The following is a 27643-nucleotide window of genomic DNA, read 5'->3' as shown; positions in this document are numbered from 1 at the left end:
ACGCTCGAGTCCTCTATCAGGCCAGGGTACATGATCTCCTTCCAGGTTTATCTTCTCCATTGTTATTTCATTCTTTGTTTATATTTTTACAATAATGTGTTGCACTTGACTAGTATTTGGTTGGAGTATCACTATCTTTTTCAGGACATGTGTTTTTGCAATCAAGTTTGGGGGTATGATATGCCCCACATCTGCTCATTCAGGTATTCCTATCCTCTTATTGTTATGTTCAATTCTATACACACATTGGGGACAAGGTGTGATTCAAGTTTAGGGGTATGGAAGAACAAAACACTGTCCAATATTTTGCTATGTTATCTCTAAGAATTTGGTTGAAGTTAAATCTTGATTTGTATTTCATTGGTGAGCTTAACATGATGAACACATGATTACTTGACTAGGGAATTAAGAACTTTTGTTATTTTCTTTGGTAGTATGAGATATTACTTGTTTCAATTTGATTCTCACAAGAACACTATCACGTAGTCTATGGGGTATGAAATTTGAAATCAGTTATGTTTGTTATCAATATCTTGGATGCAGTTGAGTAACTTGTTGGAGTAATAACTTTGGCATAAAAAAAATGAAAAGAAAAGAAAAAAAAAAAAAGAATAATATTAATCACTTTGAGCTTTTCACTGAGTAACCGGATCTCTTGCCTCATTAAGCATTGAGTATTCGCGTCAAAAGGTGGAAGTTTACCTTGATTGATAAATGGCTAAGTTTAGCTTTGTAGCCTTTTTGACTCGAGTTAGTAAGTCTTTAGGGTGTTTTACACCTAATGCCCTAAAACCATCTGGTTTGGGAGTCATTGACCTAACACTCGTTACATGGGTCAATTAGAAAGCTTAAGGGAGCTAAGCATTGCACAGCCTGCATATATATAATAATAATAATAATAATAATAAATATATATGCCTTGGTTGTTTTATCTAATGAGGAGTCCAGCGAATTTTGAGTGTTGAACCATTCATGATTGAGATTAGTTTTTGAAACCCCATGACTATGTGTTAAGTTCAATTTACACTAATTGAATCTTGTGATATCTCATAATGCCATGTTACTAGCTTAATTTTTAATTCTCTAAAATTGTGAAGATGGAGTTTATTTTGTTAAGCTTGCTAATGAATGAGAACCATTATTTTTATGATGCTGCATTCTTGAGGATAACATGGTAGGAACAATGTTTGTGGGTATCATTCCTGGCAAACCCTCACGAGACTTCACTCGTCCACTAGGGAGGCTTAGGGGTTTAAAAGGCTTGTTGCATACGCTAAATGCAATCGTACATCCCACGAAAGAATGATTTATCTTGTTGTTTTTCAGTTTTATTTCTTGTTTTGTATTGCTAAGGGACTAGCAATATGTAAGTTTCGGGGTGTGATAAGCGCTGAATGTTGCACATTCAAACCCCTTAACTTGCATGTGTTAATTCCTTAGCATTGTTATTTGTTTGATTTTGTATTGTTTTAATGTTTTCAGGTTTTAAATAAAGATGCAATCAATTCCATTAATTTTGGGCTTAAAGAACACTTTGAGAAGACCTAGAAGATATGTTTAAACTTAACCAATCATAATAGACTAACTATATGATGTGGTTAAGTTTAATCAAATCAAGTGAAGGATTAAATCGGAATTTCTCCACTAAGAGTCAAAATCGGATTGGATTCAAATTTGGATTCTGCATATGTCTCAGTGTTTGGATCATAACTTTTGCCTCAGATATCGGATTGCAATGAAATTGGTGGTGTTCAAAAGTTAATAAAATATTCAACAAATATATCAGAAATATCTTTTCTCTAATTCGAATGTTTACTATGCTAAAATTGCCTCGAAATAAAAGACCGCAATTCTTGCCGAATTTGGAATCCTTTTCCTACTTGGATTGAAGTTTCAATCTCCTACTTGGACAAGAAGACTCAAGAGACAATTTTTATAAAATTCCAAAGGCTTCTAGGACTTGTGTGCTCCCTATAAATAGACCCCTAAGCTTCAAGAGAAGGTGTGCTTGGTGCATGGGCTTGTGCTTAGATTTAGACAGAAAATTCTTCTCGGAGGCCTGACAAGTTGAAGAGGAGAAGAACATGGCAGGAGGCCATCCCAGCACTACGATGAGCGGCTAAATTCCTAATAGGGTGTTGATGGAGCCCTTTCCAAGTAACAATATTTTAATTGTATTTTAGTTTGGGATTTTCTCTATGCATGATGGTTGTATAACTGTGAGAATTGATTTTAATGTTTATATTCAATCATTATGAATTTCTTATCTTGTCTTAAAAAGTCTTTTATATTGATTGATCTCAATCCTTCATATTTTCTGTGATTATGTGAATGATTGTTATACAACGGTTTTAATTGATATATAATCAAGAGAATTAGATAGACCTTGCCTAGGGAAGACGGATTGTACTACACCCTAGTTTAGTGTAATTTAGGTAGACAGTCTGTGCCAACCGAAGATGGGTTATACTATTCCATTGATTGTATGTATATCCTATTAAAGACGTAGCTAGTCCATGCCTAAGGAAGACGGGTCGTACCGCATCTTAGTGGTTAGTGGACAGTCCGTGCCGACCGAAGATGGATTATACTTATTCTTTAGAGGTAATTTCTTGACTACTCGAGTGAGACGAGTCCTATATCATGCATAGTATGAATTTTCCTTGTTAATTTATGATTGACCATTGTTATGCGGTGAGTGGTGAAATCAATCCCCTATTCTTTATCTCATCCCTACTATCTTTAAATTTATGTCTTTTACTTTTATGCATTTATTTTTAGAAAACAAAAACCAAATCAAACATATTTTTAATTAAGTTATATTTAATCTTGATAAGCTTGATAATAATACATACGCAGTCCTTGAGGTTCGACACCCTCTTTATAGCCTTATCCTACAAGGATTCGTCCTATTGCGAGTGGTTATTTATTATTGATATATTTTGGTAAACAAAAGACCACATCAGAAAGGTAAAGTTGAAGATTCTACCTCATCTAAATATGTTCCTTCTCATATGAGACATATAAAAGGTAAGGGCAGTGTTATTTGTAAGAATGCTAACCATAATTATGTAAAGACTGTCAAGAAGCATTCAAACAAAAGAAGCCTGCCCACCAGTCATCACTGCGGCATCACCGGTCACATTCGACCCAAATGTCCACAACTCCAGGCCCAGAAGTCGAAGGTTCAGAGGGAGTTACCAACAAGAGCTACATCACGCACTCTACCTTTGATGGCACATCAGGCTCCACGACATCAGCAGAAGTTTGTTCCTGCCAATCAGAGTAGCAAACCAAAAAATAGCAAGTTAAGGCGCTGCAAGAGAAAGCCATACAAGCCCAACAACAACCATGGCTATGAGGGGTTGCTGAGCCTGATGCAAGGTATGCTAATGAGAATAGCCAACATGGATAAGACCTACAAATCACCTCCATGGGTCAAGCAGGTATGGGTTAAGAATGATGAGGCCATCACCCCTTGAGGGGTAGTGAACTCACCTAGTAAAGGTGAAGTCTCACCATGCCTAGGATTTTGGTTCCTAAATCCTAGTGCATGTCAGGTATGTTTGCATTGCACTATTTATCATGTCACATCTTATTCATGCCTAGCATCCTGTTTGAGGAACTATATATTTTATCCCCCATATTTTCTCTTGTTGTCTTGGGAACGTTCTGCAGGTATTATTTAGGGATGACAGAAAAAGCACATCAGGCTACTGTTTTTCTGTCTTAGTAAATTCTAAACCTTTCGTGTGAACAGGTTTGATTTTATCACACATGCTAGGAAGTGTTTGTGCATTTACTTTCAATTATATCTTTGCATATTTTTGATTTGCTATTTGACTGTCTTATCAGTTATTTATATATGCGTGTTCTGAAGCTATTTTTAGGGAAAATATTTTTTCTGCAAATTTTCCTCCAATTTCAGATTCTCTGTGTGAAGCGTCTAGACGGACCTACTCTTATTGAATACTCTGTGTGAAATTTGTGCTTATTGAATACTTGACTCTCAATTATATCTTTGCGTATTTTTGATTTGCTATTTGACTGTCTTATCAATTATTTATATATGTGTGTTCTAAAGCTAACTTTAGGGAAAATTATTATTTATGCAAATTTTCCTCTGTTTTCAGCTTTTCAATGTGAAGTGTCCGGATGAACTTGGCTTAGAGTCCGGACGCATGCGGTCCTGTCAATTGCTAGTTTGGCAAGTGGATCGTCTGGACAAATTGGTATCACGTCCGGACGCGATCCTTACAGGTTTTAATCCGTCTCTTTGCTTTCTCTGCCATCCGCACACCACTACATTTGTATTGATTTATCATATCATGTTGTGTGTTTTTCTCTTGGATTTCTCCCGATATTTTGACATTCTTTGCACATCTCTTCTCATTCCATGGTATTTGCTGTATCTTCCTTTGTTCTTTTAAGTTTTTGTGCTTTTTAAGAATATTGGAATATTTTCTTGAGAGATTGTGCATGAAAATCCTTTTTTGTCTGTTTGTTGGGTTGATATTGATATATTTAGGTCATTTGGATTGTGATATTTGCTTTTATAATTCGTGTGCATCCAAATTGCAAGTTGTCATAATACCACATTCTTTTCAGAACTAACAGGAACTAATATTTCTTTGTGGTGTTATTTTTGGATAGATTTCTGTTAAATATTTTCAGGAATATGTTATCCAACAGCTCCCAGCATAATATATGACAGATGGATCCTTTGGAAAACTGACTGTTGTTGAAGTCGTATGTTCAAATTTCAAAGGTCTAAGATGAGCTTTTTTCCCCTAGCTCATGCATAGCCTTCCGTAGCATCTTCCTCAAATTTATATCAGTTAGAGGTTCAGTAGTGAATCTTCTCATTTATCTTATAGACCAGTTGCTTAGAGGATGTCAATCTGCGGATAACCAGTTTTAGGCTTTGCAAAATCAAACGATTGAAGATTATTCAGTCTATGGTTCCCAGCTTCCAGAGATAGAAGCCGAAGCAGCACAAATCCAGCTTTTTATACGAATTTCTCTCCGTCACTTGCTTTCAGTGGATCAGCAAGATTTAGTTCTTTGAGCATTTTTGTTCCTCTCTTTTGGGCCACTAGTAGACTCTTCTCTATTATTCCTAATTGTTTTGGATTTTAGAACGTTTTTGTCTATGGATTTTATATATACTCTGTTTACCCTTGTTCTGTTGAGACATCAAGGGGGAACGTTTTATTACTATGGTCTTTCTATACTGTGTTTACCCTTTGTCGTTTTAAGACAAAAAGGGGGAGAATGTAAGTTTTTGGACCGGGAATGTATTTTTAACCGGTCAAGTGATTTTTGTTCCAGAATAGCCAAAGGGGGAATTTGTTAGTTTTTAATTGGCTGCATTATGTTGACAAAATCACTATTATGTAATGTTGCTGCTTTCACAGGGATGCCGTATATTTTAGAGTCTTCAGATATTTAGATTTTATTTCTTTGATATGGAAAGAGCCTTATTATGACAAGTTCTAGTGTCATAAGCAGTAAGAAGGCTATTTTAGTGTTCAAGGAAGATTCTGTGCAGATTCCAACTCAGAAAAGACAGGTCATTTGTTTCCGTTCGGATGGCCTAGTAAAGCATCCTGACGATCATCAGTCAGCAACATTCGTCTGGATGATGTGGCAATACCATCCGGACTCTCATTAGTGTCGAGAAGCTTCGAAACAGTTCAAGGTTGTATCCGTTTGGACGTCATGCTAACACGTCCGGACACTCTTCAGAGTTCCAGTAGAATCTTGCGTTCAAGTACATCCGTCCACATGACATGGCAATACCTTTCGGACACCAGTCAATGTTCAACAAGTAAAAGGATTTCCTTCGCAGACACAGATATGGGAAGACAGCTGCAACCGTCCAGACGCTATCCTTGATAAGGCAAAGAATTGCAATCGTCTGGACTTTAGGGTAACACCGTCCGGACGCTAGTCCTTATTATAGAAATTGCGTGCAGGAAAAGTGCAACCGTCTAAAAGATAGGGCAACACCCTTCGGACGCGGCCTTATTCAGGAAAGAAAATCTATGCTTTATGGAAAGCCGGTTGCACAGTTCACCGTCCGAACGGCCTCAGCTTGCTTCCGAACGCCGCTTAGAGAAAACCGAATCAAAGTCGGTTTAGGTCTTCTATAGCCTATAAATAAGAGGCTTTATGCATGTATTATTTACAGAATTCGGTATTGAATTCTCTATAGCTTAGAGAGGGTGTTTAAGGAGATTGAAGATCTGCTAGCTTTCTAGCTGTTGCCAGTGTGTGATTTGATTAGCTGTGAAGTCTATTTTAGGGAGGAGCCCTAAAGTAAAGGATGTCATTGAAGACTCCTTCAGGTAGGAGACCTGGTTGGGAGGAGTTCGCATTGGTTTTTGCATCAAAGTTCACAGTGCGACCACTGCATCATGGGTATGTGAGTGCTACTGCTTTGTAACTAGCTTTGTCTTCTGAATAGTGGATATCCTAGGTTTAGCTGCCCCGAAGTGATTTTTCTCTTAACTGAGTTTCCACTTTGTCAACAAAATATGTCTCCATTAAATTTCGCATTTAATATTTTGTTGCACACTATTCACACACACACGGTTAATTAGGCCACTTTATTTTTCACATTATGTTGACAAAATCACTATCATGTAATGTTGTTGTTTTCACAGGGATGCCGTATATTCCAGAATCTTCAAAATATCTAGAATTTATTTCTCTAAAATGGAAGGAGCCTTAGTATGACAAGTTCAATGTCACAAGCATGAAGAAGGCTATTTCAGAAGTTCCAGGAAGATTCTGTGCAGATTCCAACTCAGAGAAGTCGGATCCTAAGATTCCGTCTGGACAACCCTATCTAGAGTTCGGACGCTCTTCAGTCAGCAACGTTTGTCCGGAAGACGTAGCAATACCGTTCGGATGCCTATCAGTGTCAAGAAGCTTTGAACAGTTCAAGTTTCCATACGTTCGGACGTCATGGCAAGACGTTCGGGCGCTCTCCAAAGTTCCAGGAGAATCCAGCGTTCAAGTGCATTCATCCGGATGACGTGGCAATACCGTCCGGACGCTAGTCAATGTTCGACAAGTAAAAGGATTTGCTTCGCAGACACAAATATGAGAAAACAGCTGTAACCATTCGGACGACAGGTCTACACTGTCCGGACGTTGTCCTTGATAAGGCAAGACGTGGAGAAGAATTGCAACCGTTCGGACGTCAGGGCAATACCGTCCTGATGCTAGTCCTTATTATGAAAATTGCGTGTAGCAAAAGTGCAACTGTCCGGACGCTAGGGCAACACCATCTGGACGCGGCCTTATTCAGGAAAGAATATCAGCACTTTATGGAAAGCCGGTTGCACAGTTCACCATCTAGACGGCCTTAGCTTGCGTTCGGATGCTGCTTAGAGAAAACCGAATCAAAGTCGATTTAAGTCTTTTGTAGCCTATAAATAGAGGCTTCTAGGCATGTATTATTTACAGAATTCGATATTAAATTCTCTATAACTTAGAGAGGGTGTTTAGGGAGATATTGTGAAGATCTGCTACGAACCGTACTTTCCAATCGGGTGAAGATCAAACCACAAGGATCTAGTTTGCTGTTAAAACCTTCTATGTCTACTCGCACTCATTTCGTAATGTCATCTCCTCAACAGTCATGGATTAAATGGAGTCTCACCATTAATAAGAGAAGTCCATCTCTAAAGAGGTTAACGAAAACAATTTTGTATTGAATATCCGATTCCCTTGTCCTATTACAAGAGATGCATAAATAGATAATAGTAAAACCCTAACCCTAATGATCTTGGGCCAAGCCCATTATTGGAAAAGCAACTTAACACCGACTTCTAATATAAGAACAGAAAAACAACACAATAAAAAGGCTAGTATGGGCATTACATATGGCCTTATTGGGTTGACTCCATCAGTTTTTGTCGGTTATGCTTCACATAGTAAAGCTTATCGTTTTCTTGAATTGGATTCTAATTTTATTATTGAGTCAAGATATGCTGATTTTTTTTAATCCAATACTATTAAAAACTCTAAGTTTTCTGAAGCAAGTACTAATAATGAAAATATTTTTGAACATGTTTCAGAAAATGAAGAGAATTTCGAAATTAGGAAATCCAAAAGAATTAAAAAAGAAAGAAGTTTTGATTATGATTTTTTGACATACTTTATAGAATGCAACTCTTAAATGAACTATGAATGAAGTTGGTGTGTGTTGACCTAGAAAATGAATCTTCTAACATTTAAGAAGTTATGAAATCTAGGGATGCCACATTTTGGAAGAAAGCTACTGATGTTGAAATGGAATCCATTATGTTTAATAACGGTTGGATTCTTGTAGATTTACCTTCCAATTCTAAACCCATTGGATGTAAATAAATCTTTAAGAAAAAAGATGAAACGTGATGGATCCATTGACAAGTTTAAGGCTAGATTAGTAGCCAAAGAGTTTAGACAGTCTAAGGGTATTGATTTTTTTGATACTTATGCTCTTGTGGCTAGGATTTCATCAATTAGAACTTTGGTATCTTTGGCTTCCATATTTAAACTTGAAATCCACCAAATGGATGTGAAAACGGCATTCTTAAATGGTTATCGGGATGAAGAGGTATATATGGAATAACCAGAAGGGTTCATAATTCCAGGACAAGAAAACAAAGTTTGTATATTAGTTAAATCTTTATATGGTTTAAAACAAGCTTCAAAACAATGGCATTAAATATTTGATAACGTAATTATTTCTTATGGTTTTCGTTTGAATGAAGCTGATAGATGCATTTATTTTAAAATGTTTCATAATGATGTTATCATTATATGTTTGTACGTAGATGACATGCTAATTTTTAGTAATTATAGTTTTTGTATTAAAGATACAAAAGATTTTCTTTCATGGCATTTTGATATGAAAGATATGGGTGTTGCTAACACCATACTTGGTATTCAATTACATAGAATTCAAAATGCATACTCAAACTCATTATATTGATAAAATATTGAATAAATTTAGTTATTTGCATGACAAAATTTCTCATGTTCCTTATAACTCAAGTTTAAAGTTTGGAATAAATAAAAATTGATGTGTATCACAACTAGAATTTTCTACTGGAAGTTTGATGTATGCAATGCATTGCACGCATCCAAACATTGCATTTTGCCGTGGGCAAATTGAGTAGATACACAAGCTGTCCAAGTATTGAACATTGGAAAGCAATTTCCATAGTTTTGGGTTACTTAAAAGGAACTAGATCATATACTCTTCACCATGGAAGATATCCTTCTCTGATTGAAGGGTATAGTAGTGATGCAAATTAGAATTATGTGGATGATGGATCTAAATCCACAAGTGGATGGGTGTTTACCCTCGGTGGTGCAGCTATCTCTTGAGGATCTAATAAACAAACTTGTATAACTCAACTATGGAGTCAGAATTAGTTAATCTAGGAGCTGTTGGAAAAGAGGTTGAATGGTTGAGAAACCTTTTGATTAACTTGCATGTATGACCAAGTCTTATGCCTCCAATTTCCTTGTATTATGATAGCCAAGCCACATTGTCGAGAGTATACAATAAGTCTTATAATGGAAAGTCAAGACATATTAGTCTTAGACATAATACTATAAGACAATTGTTGGAAGAAGACATTATTACAATGGACTATGTAAAGTCGTGCATGAACTTAGCAGATCCTTTTACAAAAGACTTATGTAAAGATCTGATTTGTACAACTTCACTTAAGACAGGTCTAAAACCATTTGAATAGATCACTATTGGATAGCAACCCGACTTAGACTTTGGATAACAATCTCCAGGTTCAATGAAAAGAACAAATTTTTGTTAGCGATGAAAGTCGCACTTAATTAGATCATCAAGATAAATAATTTCTTTTTAATGCTGGTCTTGTAAATAAAAGGAAAGGTTCAATAAACCTCTTAATGAGTTTGCATAAAAAGTGTATTTAATCTACTAAGTCAAGTCGCTTTTATCAGGGCTTAGTAAGCCACCTAAAGCACTCATGAAGTCAGGACAAGGCTTTTGACCTTCAATGCGAGGCTGAAATAGCAATAAATTTTTTTTAAAATGTTGATATGAATTAATTCTCGAGACTTCAGAAAGCAACAAAATTGGGAACACTCAGAGAAATTTGCAGGGCAGCGTCTCTCTCTCTCTCTCTCTCTCTCTCTCTCTCTCACAAGGAGGATTACGGAATATTAGCACCCACCAAAGGGGTGAGGGTTTCCTTGTGTTAAAGATTGCAAATATAATGATGTTAAAAGATTACAAATATGATGACATCAGGTGATTCAAGCCCACTAAAAGATGAATGGTCTCACCATCACGCATCTCTATGCAGGATCTTCTGACAATGGATGCCTTCCTTAGGAAATAATCTGTTTGTGAAACCCCATCTATTTGTTGCTAAGCAATCTCCCTCGCCAATGCATCATAAATGGCGGCAGATTAATGGAGCTAGTACTCCTTGCCTCATTCACTTCAGCTTAATAATATTAATAATATATATATATATATAAAATTCACCCAACAAAATCATGAATCATCCGCCCTCCAAATTGCTGCCTAAGCTGATCCTCCTGCTGCTGCTGCAACTGCTGCTGCTGATGCTGTACATTTTCTGCACCATGCCTGAGACCCAAGGTAAGGGACACAGCTCCACTTGGCTGGTATGGCAAAAAACCCATCAACGACCCATCCATGTTTCTTCCTATCTCACAATCCATTCTCGAACGCTTCTCTTGATTCCACTCTTCTGAGGAGCATTCCAATCGCTTATTTATGCTTAGACTCTGGGAAAGTTGGCTACTACCTTCAGCGGCAGAGCTTCCATCATTCTTGATGGGTTCGGCCACGCCTTTGGTTTCCAGCATGTGTATTTCTTCAACCATTGGCTTCCACACGCGCACTCGGGCATTTATGAACCAATTTGACACCTGCATTTATCAGTCAAGAGTACCATTATTCATGCATGCGCATGCCAGACTGAAATCGACCTGAGATCCTTGGACATACATATTATTTAATAAACAAGACCTTACCTGGTTTCGAGATAGACCCGTTTGAGTGGCTAACATGTGCTTATCTGTGTCCGTGGGGTACCTAAAACAGGATTAATAAAAGAAAAAAATCAAAATCAGGTGTTATTACAAATTTGAGAGAGAGAGAGAGAGAGAGAACGGGGCGTACGGGTGAAGAAAATGCTCAAATAGCCAAGCTCTAAGAATAGCCACAGAACGTTCTGGTAGGCCTCTCTGGGGCCTCCAGACGTGTTGTTGGGTGTCAAGGAAGCCCACATTGCCCCCACCACCATATCTTTGCCTTTGCAAGCTCTGGTCCAAGTGCTTTAGCCTCAGCATATTTGCATCGCCTTTACTAGTGCTTGTACCACTAGTGGGCGATGACAAATCCTCCCCCAAGGCTTTTCCTATATGCTTAAGCTGCTCTGAGATGGCATTCTTTAGGCACCGAAAATGCCTAGAGACCGATTTGAGAGCCAAGGAGATGTAAGGGGTCGCACAACTTAGACCTGCCACTGATTCAAATGATGAAACCACCATCTGCATTTGCCCATGATATTGCTTATACCTTCTGCAAACCTTTCCAAAGTAAAGCACACCAGGTCACCAACTAGGTTTTTAAACGAATTCATAGCAAATATTGCTAGTTAACTCAAAAGCTTAAAATTGAAAAAACCAAATGTTAAATTTGCACTAAAAGTATATATATATATATATATATATATATATATTCCAACAGCATTCTCCAATAGAACAAACTCGTCATTAAAAGAATCAAGTTTCCAGGTAAGATAATGCATAGTACCAAGATATTTTCTTTGAGCACTTGAGGAGAAACAAAAGTTGAACCATGGCGTCTACTCGCCCTATAATGTGGAAAATCAAATAGTAACATAGGCAACCAAGTTGGAAATCACATAGGCTGTCTGTTTCACACTATAATAAGGCCATTGGACATTGCAAGACAAACAATTCATTGGTCCTCTCCGACTTTAATAAAGTGACTGTCAGACAAGTGGTGTGCACTGTTTATTGAAAATCTAATTAGAATGCTCCTCAACACGATTACGTATCTAAATGACTAAGTGGGTCATTTAGAATTCTGGTTCTTTGCTCCGTGAAGCTACATTTCTAAAATCAAAGTTGCTTGGTCACCATTTCTCTCTCACTAAAACAAAGTCTTTGCATGCAGTTTAAATAGGAAATCTCTATAATTAATTTTATAGCAAATATGGAACAAAGAATGACAGCTAGATCACTGACAGTTGTATAATAAATTCAGGAAAAAAAAAAAAAGAAGATATGGTCACATTTGACTCGTGAAATTTTGCAGGAGATATTATGCACTCTATAGAAGAGTGAACATCAGACCATCGCCCCATCATATGTTCCATTCCAGATTACACAAATAACCTACTAAAAACTTCCATATCGTGCCTGTGAAGTTCTAAGCCATATAAATGGTTATGGAAAAGCCCCAGCTATAACTAATCCCTTTTAGAGTATATGACACAGATGCGGCTAACATATCCCCAGATCATGATAAATGGCATCATGGCAAACTTTGAGATGCTATGTGACTCGAGAGTATTGCACATAAAACAAGTTTCCCTAATGAGGATGCAAAAGATTGGAGAGGAGGGAATTATATATGATTCGCCATCATCAAGAAAGATGCCATAAGTTACATTCAAAACCATCTATTAAGTTCCATATCAAATGTATTATAGATCAATCTAGGCAATTTCTGTGGGTACGAGTAGCTTTAATTAATTGTGATTAATTCTTCTGAATGTCCAATATATGTAACTAGCACATCCCCAGACCATACAGAAGAACTATCATTCTACCTTATTTAAAATTATTTATGAAATAGGCAGAGTAAACTTGTTATGAATCCATCTTGGTACTGCTGCTAGCCTCTGAGATCAAAGAAGAAATAAGATAGTGATATGGAGTGTTGTGCAAAGAGTGAGCATACATATTAGCTCCTGCTAGGATTATATATATTTTTTCTTACGAATTGGTGTGCCTAATATATATTGTTTACATTGGGCCAAGACCAAACTGAAGGAAACTGAACAACTAGTCTAAACATTAAAGAAAATAACCTCATCCCCAACCTCAATCCCATGAATTTACAAAGATGTATCAAATCTTTTAGTAGTTAAACAAGAATATATCTTGTGCATAACAGAAATAAGGAAAAGAAAAGGTAAAGTAGTATTATTTACGCAATCAATTTCATAACATTCATAACCAAAATATATATAGTAGCGTTAGATGGTATACCAAAAATATAACAAACTAGATACCATGCTAAGAAACATCAAATTTAAAAAATTTCACAGAAAAAACAGAAGCTTTAAAAGAAAAGATCATACCCATTGTCAGTCGTAGCTGTTTAATGTGTAGTTCATAGGTTTTTCTAGGTTTAAATTGTTCAGATGGCCAAACTTATATTGGCAACTTATAATTTCTTATGCATCTTGCAAAACTGATTTGCATTAGTCTATCCTTTGTTAATTAGTTGTGCCCTAGATTTTAATTAATTTGTTCACGCAATATGAGGTTAGCATCCTAATTCAGGTCATGTTGAGCTCGCCAAGGCCTGTTGTACGTATATATAATAAAGCCTACAGTAGGACTAGAGCTGCATTAGGAAGATAGTGAGAGAACCTTTGGTCAACCTTCTTATGAATATGAACAATAAAAATGTTATAATACAAGGAGCATGGTTTGCCGATGAACCAACTCAGCTCCAGAGAGTTTATAACTTATTTTGTTTTTCTTGGTGTACGTCTAAAACACTTATTAACTAACTATTTACCAACTATAAACAATAATATGTATTTACTAACCGACCAGTCTCCTTTAAAACCAACCCCCTTTCCCCAATCCCCAAAAAGAATGATTAACTTTTCCAATCATTCTTCTTTTAAATGTAAAGGAAGATTCTTTTGACCTGAGAACGAAACCTTCTCTATGAATGTTTTCTTTACCTTGAATTTCCTTTTATTAATAGGATTTTGGAAATTCACCTGGGGTATGATTGAATTCAATGAATATATATTATAAACTTTGGCAACTTACATAGAGAATCAGTATGCTTTCGTATTTTTATTTTCAAAGTAAAATACAGAAATCAAACTTCAAATAATTAAAATTGGTTATAGACATTGTTGAGCCTTCAAAATATATATGGGTTTCCAGCTCTTAGATATTTTATTTGGATATCGCAGAAGCACAGTGATAAAAAAGGAGGTTAATGATTTAGGAAAAAGAAGAATGAATAACCAACCTCCTCCTGGATATATAAGAGCTTTGCTTTCTTTTGTTGGAACTCGGGGCGAAAAGATTCAGAAGAGCTACTTCCAACTCCACCATCACAACTCATTTCGTTACAAGTATAAAATGTGGAGGAGGAGGAGGCAGCTGAACTATTACCAATCGCAACAACCTCAGTTTCGGCTGCATTTAAAGCATCACCTCCTGAAGTGCTAACTTCTCCAGACGTCCTCTCAGACACCTCACATGTTTTGACGAGTTTTGAACCGCTTATGCCGCAGAATTCATCCAATAGCTGCTGTGCGGGCTTCAAGAACCTTGAAGCCTTTAAAATGGTCGCATATCCTGTGAAAGGGCCGAGAGGACCTGTGTTTCGGTAAGTGTTTGTAGAAATCCCCACTATGTCTTGAAGAGATCTTCCACAACATTTACCAACTATAGATAAATGACCACCGGACTTGGTAGTCTTGTGGCTTAAAGCAGCAGTTCTTGATGAGTGTAAATCTTGAGACCCACATCCCTCTCCAAACTGAGCTACGGGCAGTTTCAGAGTTGGATTTGATGATGAAAGCGATAGAGATAGACCCTGCTGATTAGAATCACCCACAACATTCCTCAACTGATCTTCACCAGGACTACTCTTGCTGGCAGCACAACCCAATTCACCACTCCAAGCACCAGCATTGTCAAAACATAACACGTCTGACTCATTTTCATAAGCTGGAAGTGTAGCAAGCTTATTCCCACCATCTGCCCATGCACCACGGCCAGTGCCTCTGATATTCTGCTCAACATGTGAAACCATTTCCAACTCCTGGAGACTATTTTTCAAAGAAGACCGAACATGATCTTGAAATCCATTGTAACCAGCTGGTTTCAGACATTGTGGATACGCAGACATGTTACTTACTTCCCCGAAAAACATAGGACTTGAAATAATATTACTTTCACCACTCGCATAACTCACCACCCAATCAAAGCTTTGCTGTGAACCTTTCCAGTTACCACAATTCTGTGGTTCAATGGGGGATTTAGACAAAGCATTGATGTTGGATGAGACTGGTAGTGGTAGAGACCAATTGGCAAACGGAGCATCCTGGTCAGCTACAATTTGAGTTGCATCTATTTCTTGACGCACCATTATATCTCTATCTCGTTGCGCTGCTAAAATATTTGACTTGGTCGAAAAATTGATTATTTCCGAGGAATATGCAGCTGCTGGGTCGTAAAGCAAATTATTGGCGTTATTAACGTTCCGAACTTGAAGAAGATCTTGGTTTAGCCGCGGGTGCGGGTGCGGGTGTTCCAAATGGTCATGAGGGAAATCTTGTAAATGGTGAACCTGCGGAACTCTCAACTTATCACGCCGGCTTTGTTGTGCTACATGTAACTCTGGCCTAAAGCTCCCCATCTCCATCGATCCAGCAAACCAATATAAACTACATGATCAGTACTACACCATTTTTATTATACAACATATCTATCTTTCACCACCCATCCAACTGCAAAATCATTTTATTTCATATAATAATCAATTCAAATTCAAATTCAAACTAGAACAATACTAATATGCAACAAGTATATATTTCTTCATGTTACATATGTATTATTATAGCAACGTATATACAAGGACGAAACAAAAACTTGTTCCTCTATTTAATTATTTACTACCCACTGCTCCTCCTCTTTCTCATTGGTTTTACTTAATTTGTCGTAACCGCAAATTACTCTATAGCCTTCCACACCAAAGTGACATTAGACAAAGGTTCCCACACTTTTCCACCGACAGTGCAAATTCCTTCCTTGTCGGTATTCTTCAACATGAATACCCAAACGGAGGAAAAAAAAAGAAGAAGAGAGAGATTAGATCACTAGCTAGGAAACGTAAAACGGCCGCAACAACTATACGAGCACTCCAGCCCTTCATACTAGCTAGCACCTGTGGGTTATCTTCACGTACGTCTCATGATGAAACCCTAATACGATTATTTATTACCGTAATACTAATAGACCCATCCGAAATATATACTACATAATATAGGCTCCAGGCTACAGATCCACTTGACTAAGCTCAACACCACCGCTAAACCTTGTCCATGGAAAAAGCTCTTGAAGCTATAATTTAAAGTAAGATTTCAGTCTCATATATAATTCAACAAAGCCCCATGACACCCGAAAGCTAAACCATAACCATTACCATACTATAATCATCAAAAACTTTAACTCTCTATATGTAGATCTTTTCTCTATCTTAAACCAAAAAACTAGAAAAAAAAAATAAATAATAATAATAATAAATTTACATTTTCTTTGAAAAACTCCGAAAAAGAAAGTTCACATATATTTACCTCTGGCAACGAATTCTAGTAGCTCAGATCTAAATTCCGAAAGTCACCTGTTTATCTCGAATCGAGTTCATTTTCCGGTTCGAGATTCCGGGGCCTAGTTCGGCAAGGTTAAGGAGTGGACGCTAGGAGGAGGTGGAGGCTTGAGCACAATAATTGCGAAGGAATAATAGCCGTTAGCCTTAACGTCTAAGTGCGTTTACCCTTTTTCACGCATAGTCGCCGTTAATTGTAACGGCGAGAACGGTCCTAGTCTCCTAGCCGTGTGAATCTTCAGGTATTGAAATCGTGTTCCTCTGGGGGTCCCTGAGCCTGAACCGAAATGTCGCACTCCTTTTATTGGGGAAATATAATGCAGCGACTGGTAGTTTTAAGAAAGAGTAATGCTGAGTTATCTGGTGTCCTCTTAAATGTTACTGTGCCAAATTATTATCAAAATTTAATAATCATCTTCTCAAATAATAATTTAATAGCAAAATGATAATATTTGAAAGAACACATGACAAATCTTTGGTCTTCTTTCTAAAATTACTCTTTCAGAAAAACCCTCAATAAACGTGTCTAATTACGGCAAGTACCATTCTTGGGTGTGGGATAAGGGATTTGCCCGGCTTAAATACTGTACAGTCTGTACTGTGACTACTGTCTGCGGTACATGTCAATTTGTCAGGTTGGAGTTAAAAGATTTTTTTTTTTTTTTAATTTTTTCGTTCATGCTATATATATATATATATATATATATATTTCATGCTCTTAGAGCACTAGCAGCAGATTCCCGACCATTTTCCCTATATTTAGGGAACAATACTATTTTTTACTTCTCTATAAAAAATACCCCACAATAGATTCCCTTACCTTTTCCTATATCAATTAAATATTATTTTTTTACTCTTATTTTATTATTTTTCTCTCTTTCCTACTTTTTCTATATTCCCCTATATCAATTAATTATACTTCTTTTATATTAAAATAATATATAGGGAATGAATAGTAGACATGTATACATTGAGAATCACTATTCATTCCCAATCCTCTCATCTAAATTTAGAGCATCTGCTGTGGGAGGTTTTTTGATATTTTTTATGAAATTTTTCTTAAATATAGGGAAGGAAACCAATATAGAGTAATTGCTACTAGTGCTCTTATATTGCTTAGGCTAACCTTTACCCCTCAGTTTCCTTCCAACACAAACAAATTCGCAAATGTATGATTATATTCCTGTCTTTTATTCCGTTCACCCAAAATGTAGTGTCAAATAACTAATAAAAAAATAATTTCCATCTGTCAAAATACACCTAACACTCTTAAAAATTGGGTTAAAAAATTGCTCCAACTCAATTTGGGACAAATTTTTATCCTTACATTTATAAATAAATTAAAGCTTTACATTAGGTTAACATAATGCCACTCTCACACTTATTTGATATCAACCGATATAACTTTTCACATCAACAATTTAAAAAAATAAAAGATAAAATCATTTAGAACGCAGTAAGCCGATCAATGCTAAATAGATGGGAATAGTAGCTTTACTATTATGTTAAAGATTCTTCAAGTTTATATTTGAAATTCCTTTTTTCACAAATGTTAAAATTTTATACATAATTTAATTTGTAATTTTTTGTGCATAGATATATTCTCATATCTTTTAAAAATTTACATTTTGGTGGATAAGATCTTTATAATTTCACAAAATCTTCACCTTTTTATATTTTATTAGGATTTAGATTCATTGTAATTAGTTGTCTTAGTGCACTGCAATAAAGCAGCCTAATGTGAAATATTCCATTTGTTTGGATAAAAATTCGAGCAGCTTGGGTTTCACCTGCTCAAACTAATGTTTAAACAATCTATGCCTCATTTATTAGGACCGTTCAAACATCTGTATGAACATGTAAAGCTCCAATAGCCTCCCATATAAAAATGCCCTATTACAATTATAGTAGGACAACATAATGCACCAAAGCACAGGTCATTTTACTAATGTTAACTTTTTTAAATCTAGAAATAAAAGATCTTACATAATAAAAATAAAATAAAATAAAAAATGACGTATTAAATTTTTTTAATGGAATGCATATTGTTCATACAAGTAATATAAATTTCAAGAAATGATTTGCCGTGCATGGAGATATATTATGAAGGAAAATTTGAATAACACTCTTTTTCTTTTGATATAAATAATCCATAAAAATAAAATAAAGTGTAAATGTTACCATTTCATTGCGAATATTTTGTAAGAAAATATTTTACCATCAAAATAGATTCCAATTAAACAAGTAGGATCCATATGATCCATAGTATGACAACAATTTAGGGTTCAGAATCTTTCCAAGCTTGAATTCCATTATAGAAAATAAAACTAGACCAGCTTGAAACAATGTAATTAGGTTAAAATCTTATTCAAAGGAAAACAAAAAACTTTGGTTGGCATTATAATTAATAGAAAATTTTCATCAAATTAAATTTCATATATTTCCTTTTATTTATTCAGCAAATTGAATTCTGAGCTACATCTTCCCTCAATAAAGCCATGCAAAATTGTAGCAGCCAGAATTTTCTCCCGTTATTACGAGCTTTCTCTTTTTTCTTCTGAGAGTTCCTAGTGACTGATCGGTGCCGGGGGGAGGCTCTAAAGCCTCCCTCTTTCGGCTCTACTTTTCCCCTTAGTCTCTCTGGGCTAAGGGGCTTTTGTTCCTCCTTAGGGTTTCCCTTTTGGAGGATTGAGTCTCCCAACCACTAGGGTTTGTGGAGTTTTAGTCCCCCCGGTTTAGATCTGGTTGTGGGTTTTATTTTCTCATAGTCCGTTTGGGCTATGTTGTTTTCTTGTTTCTTTGTTATGACAGGAAAGCCTGCACGTGAGGTGCTTGATGGTGAAGGGTCGTCCCGGCGTGTCGACGATGGGTTTGACTGTGTTCTTCAGTTTTCACAATTTTTGAAGGCCCGATCTGCGCCTTTCTACCGTCTTTTGCTTGACACGCGCATTTCAGTTGTGTTTGCCGACCTCTTCTGGTCCGGGATCTGCTTGCTTTGGTGGTGCTAAGGTGCGGCCACGCGCCTGGGTGTTTTCTCATCTGGGACCGCGCGTGGTTGACCACGCTCTGTTCTTTTAGGTTGTGGCTGGTGGCGATCGGTGGATGTTGGTGAAAGCCTATTGTAGGGCTGGTTGGAGGCGGCGCGTGAGTACACGCGCCGTCACAGGCAGTGGGTGGTTTTTTCCGGATGGCAGTTTCTGTGAGGTTTTTTTGTTTCTCTTTCGGTTGACAGGTTGCTTTGTGGTTATTAACCTAGACAATGCTTTTAACCCAGTTTGTATGACCGACTCCCTATTCAAGCAAAGTTATATGTTAACGTAGAGGCATTATTCTGGTTGTCTAGGTTTTATGTCTAGCAATCTGCCTGTATTATTTGTCTAATTTCTGTTTGAATTGAGTACATACCTTTGTGGTGGTGTAATTTGTATACCCTTGAGGTAGTTATGTTTACCTTTATGGTGATTTATGTACCCTTTTCATATTCTAATGAAAGTTAAACTTTCTCTCAAAAAGTCATGCAAAACTACTGTACTATAAAGCTCTACATCATGCTTTGATTTCACACGTTAGAAACTTGTTTTAAATTTAAACTCATAAGTAAAAAAGAAAATATATATATATATTCAGAAAAGAAAAGGCTTGGAATTTTTATGTAAAAACCAAATGTCTTTTCGACAACATGTCTTGTCTTGAGCGGAAAGACGAAAATATCCACTACCGCAACACCGCACTCCAGTGATGGTGAACATGCATAGAGCAGTCTGTTTGTCCTACGTGTGAGGCAGTGATTGGAAAAAGAGCTCTGTTGGGCAGAACGCTGTACGGGAAACTGGAGATTACGTCACCTGCAGATTGTACCTTGTGGATATAGCTCTCTCTGGGCCAGCTTTGAATGTCGACCGCCAGATCTTTTGCTTGGAGAGGATGTCTTGTTACCGATAACCGATAAAAAAGTCGGTCACATAAATGTACCTCAGAGTCTGTCTGATTTTCTCTCAGAAACTCTCACTCTCAGTTATGGCTCACTTTTATGGTGATTAATTTGAACCGTTAATGAGTTTTATAATAACTTATCTGACGGATGGGAGAAAAGTACAGAACGTGGAGAGAGAATGCATATATATATATATATATAGAAAAGACAAAAGGTGGAGTAGCTGATAAAATATTCCTCGGTGGAACCAAAGGTATTAAAGGCCGTGAGATTAAGATCCGATGGCTGAGGTTTGTCTTGTATACTGATGCAACTGGGTAACGATCCAATCAAAAAAGAGATAGGGGGTCTGTGCATTACCTTCAGAGAGACGTAGGTAGCTGGGTAACCCACGTGGTTGGGGGACTTGTGATGATGGAAGAATATCAGATGACAGACGAAGCTCAATTGAGAAAACCAAGAACATCTCAGATCACAGTTGTGTAAGCCACCTGGCGCCAACCTTTCCACTATAATACCTTGTCTTTTGGGGAATGATTTTTTTACATGAACGTACATTAATTTTATATTGAAATATATAAAATGTGAAATTCATGTACGCGAGTGAATTTCATGTATGAGTTTTACATAACCCAATATATTTTGGTGTATATAAATTTGATGTTACTCAAAATGATATAAAAATAATACGTCTCCATCACAGTTGTGTAAGAGCCACTTGCTGCCAACCTTTGCACTACAATACCTCGTCTTTTGAATAAAATTTTTTTTACATCAGTGTGCATCAATTCTATAACAAGATGTAGAGTATGAGTTTTACGTACATAAATTTCACACTTAATATATCTTAATCTTTAGGAATTAGCAAAGGTGCCTACTCATCTATTATTCGACTCCCTGAGCATCTATATATCTGGCTTTTTGGTCATCTCTTTTGGATATCTTTGTAGATCAAGATCTTTTTTTAACACAAAATAATAATAACAATAATAATAATACCTGTTATACAACAAGATAAAAAATAAAGTATTCTATAAATATCTAATACCAAAATCTTAATAAATCCACCGGAAAAAGAGTCCAATACAGTAAAAAAAAAAAAATTGTGCTCAACTAAAATTAAGCAAATTTTTAATTTTGGAGAAAATTGCTAAATTGGCTCATATGGTTTGAAGTTGACAAATAATTCTTTGGGTTTAAAAAGTGGCTAAACATTTCTTAGAGTACAAAAAAATATATATATATATTAAAAAAAAAATCCAAATACGTCACTGCAATTAAAAAAGTTGACGAAATCCGTTAACGCGACATATCAACACCAATCACATTGTGACATGTTTCAGTTATAATAAAAGAAAAAAGAAATATAAGACAAAAACCAAAAAATGAAGAAAAAAAAGAAGAAAAAACAATCACTTTTGGCCAGAGAACCACTCCCTCCATTTTGTTCTTCAAATTCTTTTCTTTTATAATTTTGATGTAAGTGACGTGTCATAATATGATTGGTGTTGATGTAGTATATTAACATATTCTATAAGCTTTTTTAACAATAAAAACTTTTTTTTTTAATTTTAAAATTATTATAAGAATATATTTTTAAATAAAATTAAAAAACATTTTGAAGCTTGAAAGACTGAAATAGTTCTGCCAATGCGTGAGAATCTGAGATTGCAATAACATGCAGAACATATACCTATATATTTAGTACAATATTTGAGTTTGTGTTTTAAAAATTGGGTAAAAATATGTGAAAGAGCGAGTAGCATTAATGTTTTCTAGTAAAGGTAAAATATTCTACTGTCTTTATATATAGTCTTAAAAGACATATTTTGTTGATTTTGTTCCTTGGAATCTATATAAAATGGGGTCTTTAATCCTTCTCGAGGTGTGGCTGAGCTGGCAACCAAGAAGTAGGGGAGGCGAGGAGACATGAGATGTGATATTTTTACATCATTTTCATTTACATCTTTTTAACAAACAATACAATACATAGAATACTTCAAATTATTTTTATTTTGATATCACATTTCAATAAAAAGAAAAATAGTTAAATATACTTTAGCCCTTTCAATTAACATCCATTTTTTTGTAAAACCCCCACGAACTAACATGTGTGACACTTGGACCCATCAAATTATCAATTTGGAGGATTGTGTACTCAGATGTGAAGTGGAAATCACTTTGATGCATTTTTGAGTGAGACCTTTATTATGGTTAACATTATCGATGCGTTGGGTGATCACATGTAACATTGTGAGAATACTTTTCTCAATAAGGAATTCTAGTCTCTTATTCAAAAGATAAGAAATTTCTCCTTGAAATAAATTTTATGAATTGGATTATTCTCAATGTCTGGCTAGAGCATTTTGGTAAGGAATACCAAAATAGTGGTGTACATGTGATAAGTCTTTCACAAGTATGAAAATAAATAAATAAAATCAATGGCTAAAGGATAAAGAGATGGAGAATTAAGTGGCAGTATCTTTGGCCTTAATTCTGTTACGAAAGATTTTATGTAAGAATATTAATTGTTTTAATAAAAACAATAAATTAGAGTGCAATTATAATCGTGGAATCAATTGTAATTAAATAGTAATTTCAGAAGTTGAGACTAATTGGAGCTAACTTTTAATAGGCTGATTGTTTTTATTTATTAAAATATGAACTAGAGAGAAACTATGGATAAGATGAATGTATGGGAGATTGGGCTTGTGATAAAACCTAAGCCAAGGAGCCTAACAGGTAACGCATGGGCCAGAGTTTATTTTCTTGGCTGTATGTGTTGGGTTTTTAATATTGACAAATTAAGTGTCAAAACATAATTGTTTTATTTAAAAAATTGAAAGAGTCAAGTAAGAAAAAATATTGTAGAATATTATTCAAGAAAATGAAAGAGCCGAATGAGAAAAGTATTGCAAAATATTTATCAAGAAATGAAAGATCTGTGATTTGAAAAATATTCTGCATAATTATTTGTTCCCATATCAAGGACTCCGTATTTCCAGAAGACTTCTGAAATAATATTGCAAGAATATTGATAATGAAAGGAAATGGCTGAACAAGGCAAGATGTGCAATTTGTTTCTCAAAGAAGGAAAGAATCTTGAGAAGGAAATATTTTGAAGACTTTACAAAATCAGAAAAGTTTGTTTCCCTACAGCCCGTCCGGAAGGCCAAATCAGCGTCCAGACATCAGTCACAGAAAGTTAGTGTTCAATGCCTGTCCAAACAGCCCATCGGACGTGAATCACCAAGAGCTCCTGTTCACTACCTGTTTGGATGGCCCAGCGGACGTGAACCACCGAGAGCATTTGTTTGCAAGGATGTCCGAACGCAAAAGTGTAACTGCAAACATATAAGCTTTTCCTGTAACCGTCTAGAATCTAGGTCAAGCCATCCAGACACTCTTTAGCCAAACTTAGGGTTTGTTTTTTCCTGTCCGGACGTTGCGAAGAAGAAATCTGAATTTGGGTAGAATTAGGATTTTTGAAGCCTATTTAAAAGGGCTTCTAGGCATTTTTTCTTTATGAATTCTGAATAGAATTCTTGCGTGCTAAGAGAAGAATTTTTAGGTAGAAATTGTTAGATGTGCTAATTCTCTTAGAGTTTTGGGGTTATAACTGTTCAACCGTTTGATGCCTAACTAGAGAGGAGCTCTAGTTAAATGAGTCAATTGAAGAACTCTCCAGAAGGGTCTGGTAGAGAGGCGTTCAAGTATAAGTACTTGTTAGAGTTCAAAGTACGACTACTTGCAAAGGTATTGTGAGTACGACTGTCTTGTAACTAGATATTTATTCTTTTAGTTAATTTCCTGGGTTTGGCTGCCTCGAGTGGTTTTTCTCTTTGATGCAAAGAGTTTCCACTTCGTAACCAAATATCTATGTCTATCTCTTTATTGCTTTACATATTTGGTTGCATGCTTGGTTACGGTTAATTTAGGAGTCTTTATTATTTTTCAATTGGTATCAAAGTGGGTCACTCGGTTTGGATTAAATTTGTGAGTGAGATCCTTGACTCCTTTTGTTATGAATACTTCTCAGTCATCTGAGGATGAGTCTAATGATGAGTATGATCTTCAGATGGCATATGATGAGCTCTATAAGGAATCTGTGAAATTGTTGAATTTTTAGAAAATTTCCTTTAAAAAGCTTAAAGATGTTAAGCATGAAAAAGAGTCTATTAATATTTTTATATTGGCAACATTCTGGTTGACAAAAACATTTTATGTAACGGTTGCTTTTTAATAGGATTATTGGTTCTATTCAGAGTCTTCATGTAATATGGGCAGTGTCTCATTTCATGCCATGTGTTGGTCACAAGTTTCTTGAAGATGTCCATGAAGATTCCATGCGATTTCCAAGCCATAACTTTTTACTAGGATTATTGGTTCTATTCAGAGTCTTCATGTAATATGGGCAGCGTCTCATTTCATGCCATGTGTTGGTCACAAGTTTCTAGAAGATGTCCATGAAGATTCCATGCAATTTCCAAGCCATAATAGTCGGTTCCTGTGCAACCGTCCGGACGGGCCTTTGAAGGCGTTGGGATGCCCCGTAGTGTCTAGAAGCTTCAGTGTTGTAATTGTCTAGACGATCGAGCTACATCGTCTGAACGCTAGGTCAAGCTATTCCGAGTTCGACACGAAGTTGGATTTCAGACGACATTATTTAGGAAGGTTATGCCAAACATTCGGATGGCGTGGTAACACGTCCGGACGCTACCCAATGTTCCAGAATATTCCGGGTCTCATTTACGAATGCGGAAAGGAGTGATAGCATTGACCGTCCGGACTCTCGGTCAAGCCGTCCGGACGCAGTCCTGTTTTGGGAAGAATCGCAGAAGACCGTCTGGACGCAGCTAAGTGATCGTTTGGATGTTACTCGCTAGAGTCCGAATTTGAACAGTATTACATTTTCTGTAAGCCTATAAATAGATAGCTCTAGGCTTGTAACTTGTAAGAATTCAGTATAGAATTCCATAATGCTTAGAGAGGGTGTTTAGGGAGAATTGAAGATCCGCTAGCTCTCTAGCCATTGCCAGTATGTGCTCAATTGTTCGTTTGAAGTCTATCTTAGGGGTTGGCCCTAAGGTAAAAGATTACATTGAAGACCTCTTCAATCAAGTAGGAGACTTGGTTGAAAAGCATTCACGATGGGTTTCATGTCAGAGTCATAGGGACGATCGCTGCATTAGGGTATGTGAGTGTCAATTTCTATGTACTAGCTTTGTCTTCTGAATAGTGGATTTCTTGAGTTTGGCTGCCTTAGAGTGGTTTTTCTCTTCACAGAGTTTTCACTTTGTCAACAAAATATTTGTCTCTTTTAAATTCCGCAATTTAAATATTTTGTTGCACAATATCACACACTTGGTAAATTAGAAGTCATATTTTATTTTCAATTTGTATAAAAGCTTGGTACACTCTAGTTAAGATTAATTTCTTTAGCGTGATCTTTTATTGACTTCTATTTTTTTTGTCTATCTTTGTGATGGAAAAGGGTGAACTCCAAAGGATGTGTGACAAATTGTTTGAACAATTTGAAAGTTGTAAAACTTCTAGCATAGATCATCTTCAAAGACTTAAAAAGTTTTGAAATAGAAAATGATGTCTTTATTGAAAAAATCAAGTCTTTAGAAGATGCTCTAATGCACTCAAAACTGCCTTTGGAAAAACCTTTTAATCCTGTTATGAGTAATGATGATGCTACCTCTTCTTCATATGTTGTGCATACTCATAGAACTATGTTTGTCAAACCTAGCATGTCTATACATCATACTCATACTACTAGTGGGAATAAGGGTAAAAGGTACAATTCTATCCCTACTTGTCATTACTGTGGTATTAGTGGTCATATTTTTCCTAACTGCTTTCAATTACGCTCTCAAAAGCCTTGGGATAAAGAGCATGTACCTAGGGAAGATGAGCCAGGTATTAAAAATCAAGCCAGGACCCTATGTGATCAAGTTAAGCTCATTAGTAAAAAATTAGGTAGCCTTGCCCCTCATGAGAAAAACTTTGTCTTGTCTAATAAAGGAAAGAATACCCCTAATAAGCAAGTTTGGATTAAGAAAAGTGACAATCTTTGTTTAGTTGCTCATACTGCTTTATAAGTTTTAGATACTTGTTTGTGGTATTTGGATAGTGCTTGCTCGAAACATATGACAGGTGACAAGACACTTCTCAAAGATATTCAAATGGGCAAAGGAGGAAGAATTACATTTGGAGATGGAAGTCAGGCCAAGGTAATTGGCAAAGGACAGATTGACATTCCAGGGTTAGGGGTATCTCAAAAGGCCCTATATGTGGAGGGCCTCAAGGCAAATCTCCTCAGCATCAGCCAATTCTGTGAGGATGACTTGGTTGTCCAATTCTCCAAAAAGGAATGCAACATCTTTGACAATTGTGGAAAATGGCTAATGGGAGGAGAAAGGACGAGTGACAACTGCTATGGCCTACCTGGTCTCTCTTCAGATTCTCAGATAATCTGCAATAAAGCTACCATTGATGACAGTGAGTTGTGGCATCAACAGTTGGGTCATCTAAACTTCACACAGATATGCTCAAAATTGCCAGGAAGGAAATTGTCAAAGATCTTCCTAAAATGAAAGAAACTGGGAAAGGAGTTTATGGTCCATGCCAACTAGGAAAACAGACTCGTGTTGCTCACAAGAAAACGTCATGTATTCTCACTTCCCGAAATTTAGAATTACTGCATATGGATCTCATGGATCCCACCCGAACCTCTAGTCTTGGTGGGAGGAAATATATTCTGGTTATTGTAGATGACTATTCCCAGTACACATGTGCTCTTCTTCTCTGGGAAAAGTTTGATGCTTTTGAAGCTGCTCAACAATTGTTCAAAAAAATCCAGATAGAGCAAAATTGTCCCATCATGAGGATCCGCAGTGATCATGGCAGAGAATTTGAGAATGCTCATTTTGAAGAATTCTATTGGCTCGAGTAATGATTCATTCTAAAAATCTTGCTCAACACTTTTAGGGAGAAGCTGTCAA

The 27643-nt window shown here is 36.2% G+C and overlaps 1 protein-coding gene across 5 annotated transcripts; it reads right to left on the bottom strand.

Moving 5' to 3' along the window:
• Nucleotides 1–10199: 10199 nt before the first annotated feature.
• LOC133878198 (BEL1-like homeodomain protein 8) lies at nt 10200–16977 on the bottom strand. 5 transcript variants are annotated; one of them, XM_062316714.1, is made up of 5 exons: nt 16715–16977; nt 14333–15730; nt 11201–11610; nt 11053–11113; nt 10200–10947 (listed from the first exon to the last, which is right to left on the bottom strand). In XM_062316714.1, exons 1-5 carry the CDS (start codon nt 16736–16738, stop codon nt 10534–10536), a joined length of 2307 nt encoding a protein of 768 aa, XP_062172698.1. In that variant the 5' UTR covers nt 16739–16977; the 3' UTR covers nt 10200–10533. The 5 variants fall into 5 exon arrangements, with proteins under 5 accessions (XP_062172698.1, XP_062172699.1, XP_062172702.1 ...); XM_062316715.1 differs by having other exon boundaries at nt 14333–15821; nt 16668–16976; XM_062316718.1 differs by having other exon boundaries at nt 14333–15758; nt 16668–16976.
• Nucleotides 16978–27643: the final 10666 nt, after the last annotated feature.

This window comes from Alnus glutinosa, chromosome 9, assembly GCF_958979055.1.
Source record: "Alnus glutinosa chromosome 9, dhAlnGlut1.1, whole genome shotgun sequence".
Taxonomy (NCBI): domain Eukaryota; kingdom Viridiplantae; phylum Streptophyta; class Magnoliopsida; order Fagales; family Betulaceae; genus Alnus; species Alnus glutinosa.
Note: the sequence above shows the minus strand (reverse complement) of the source record. Positions and strands in the feature narration are given on the sequence as shown.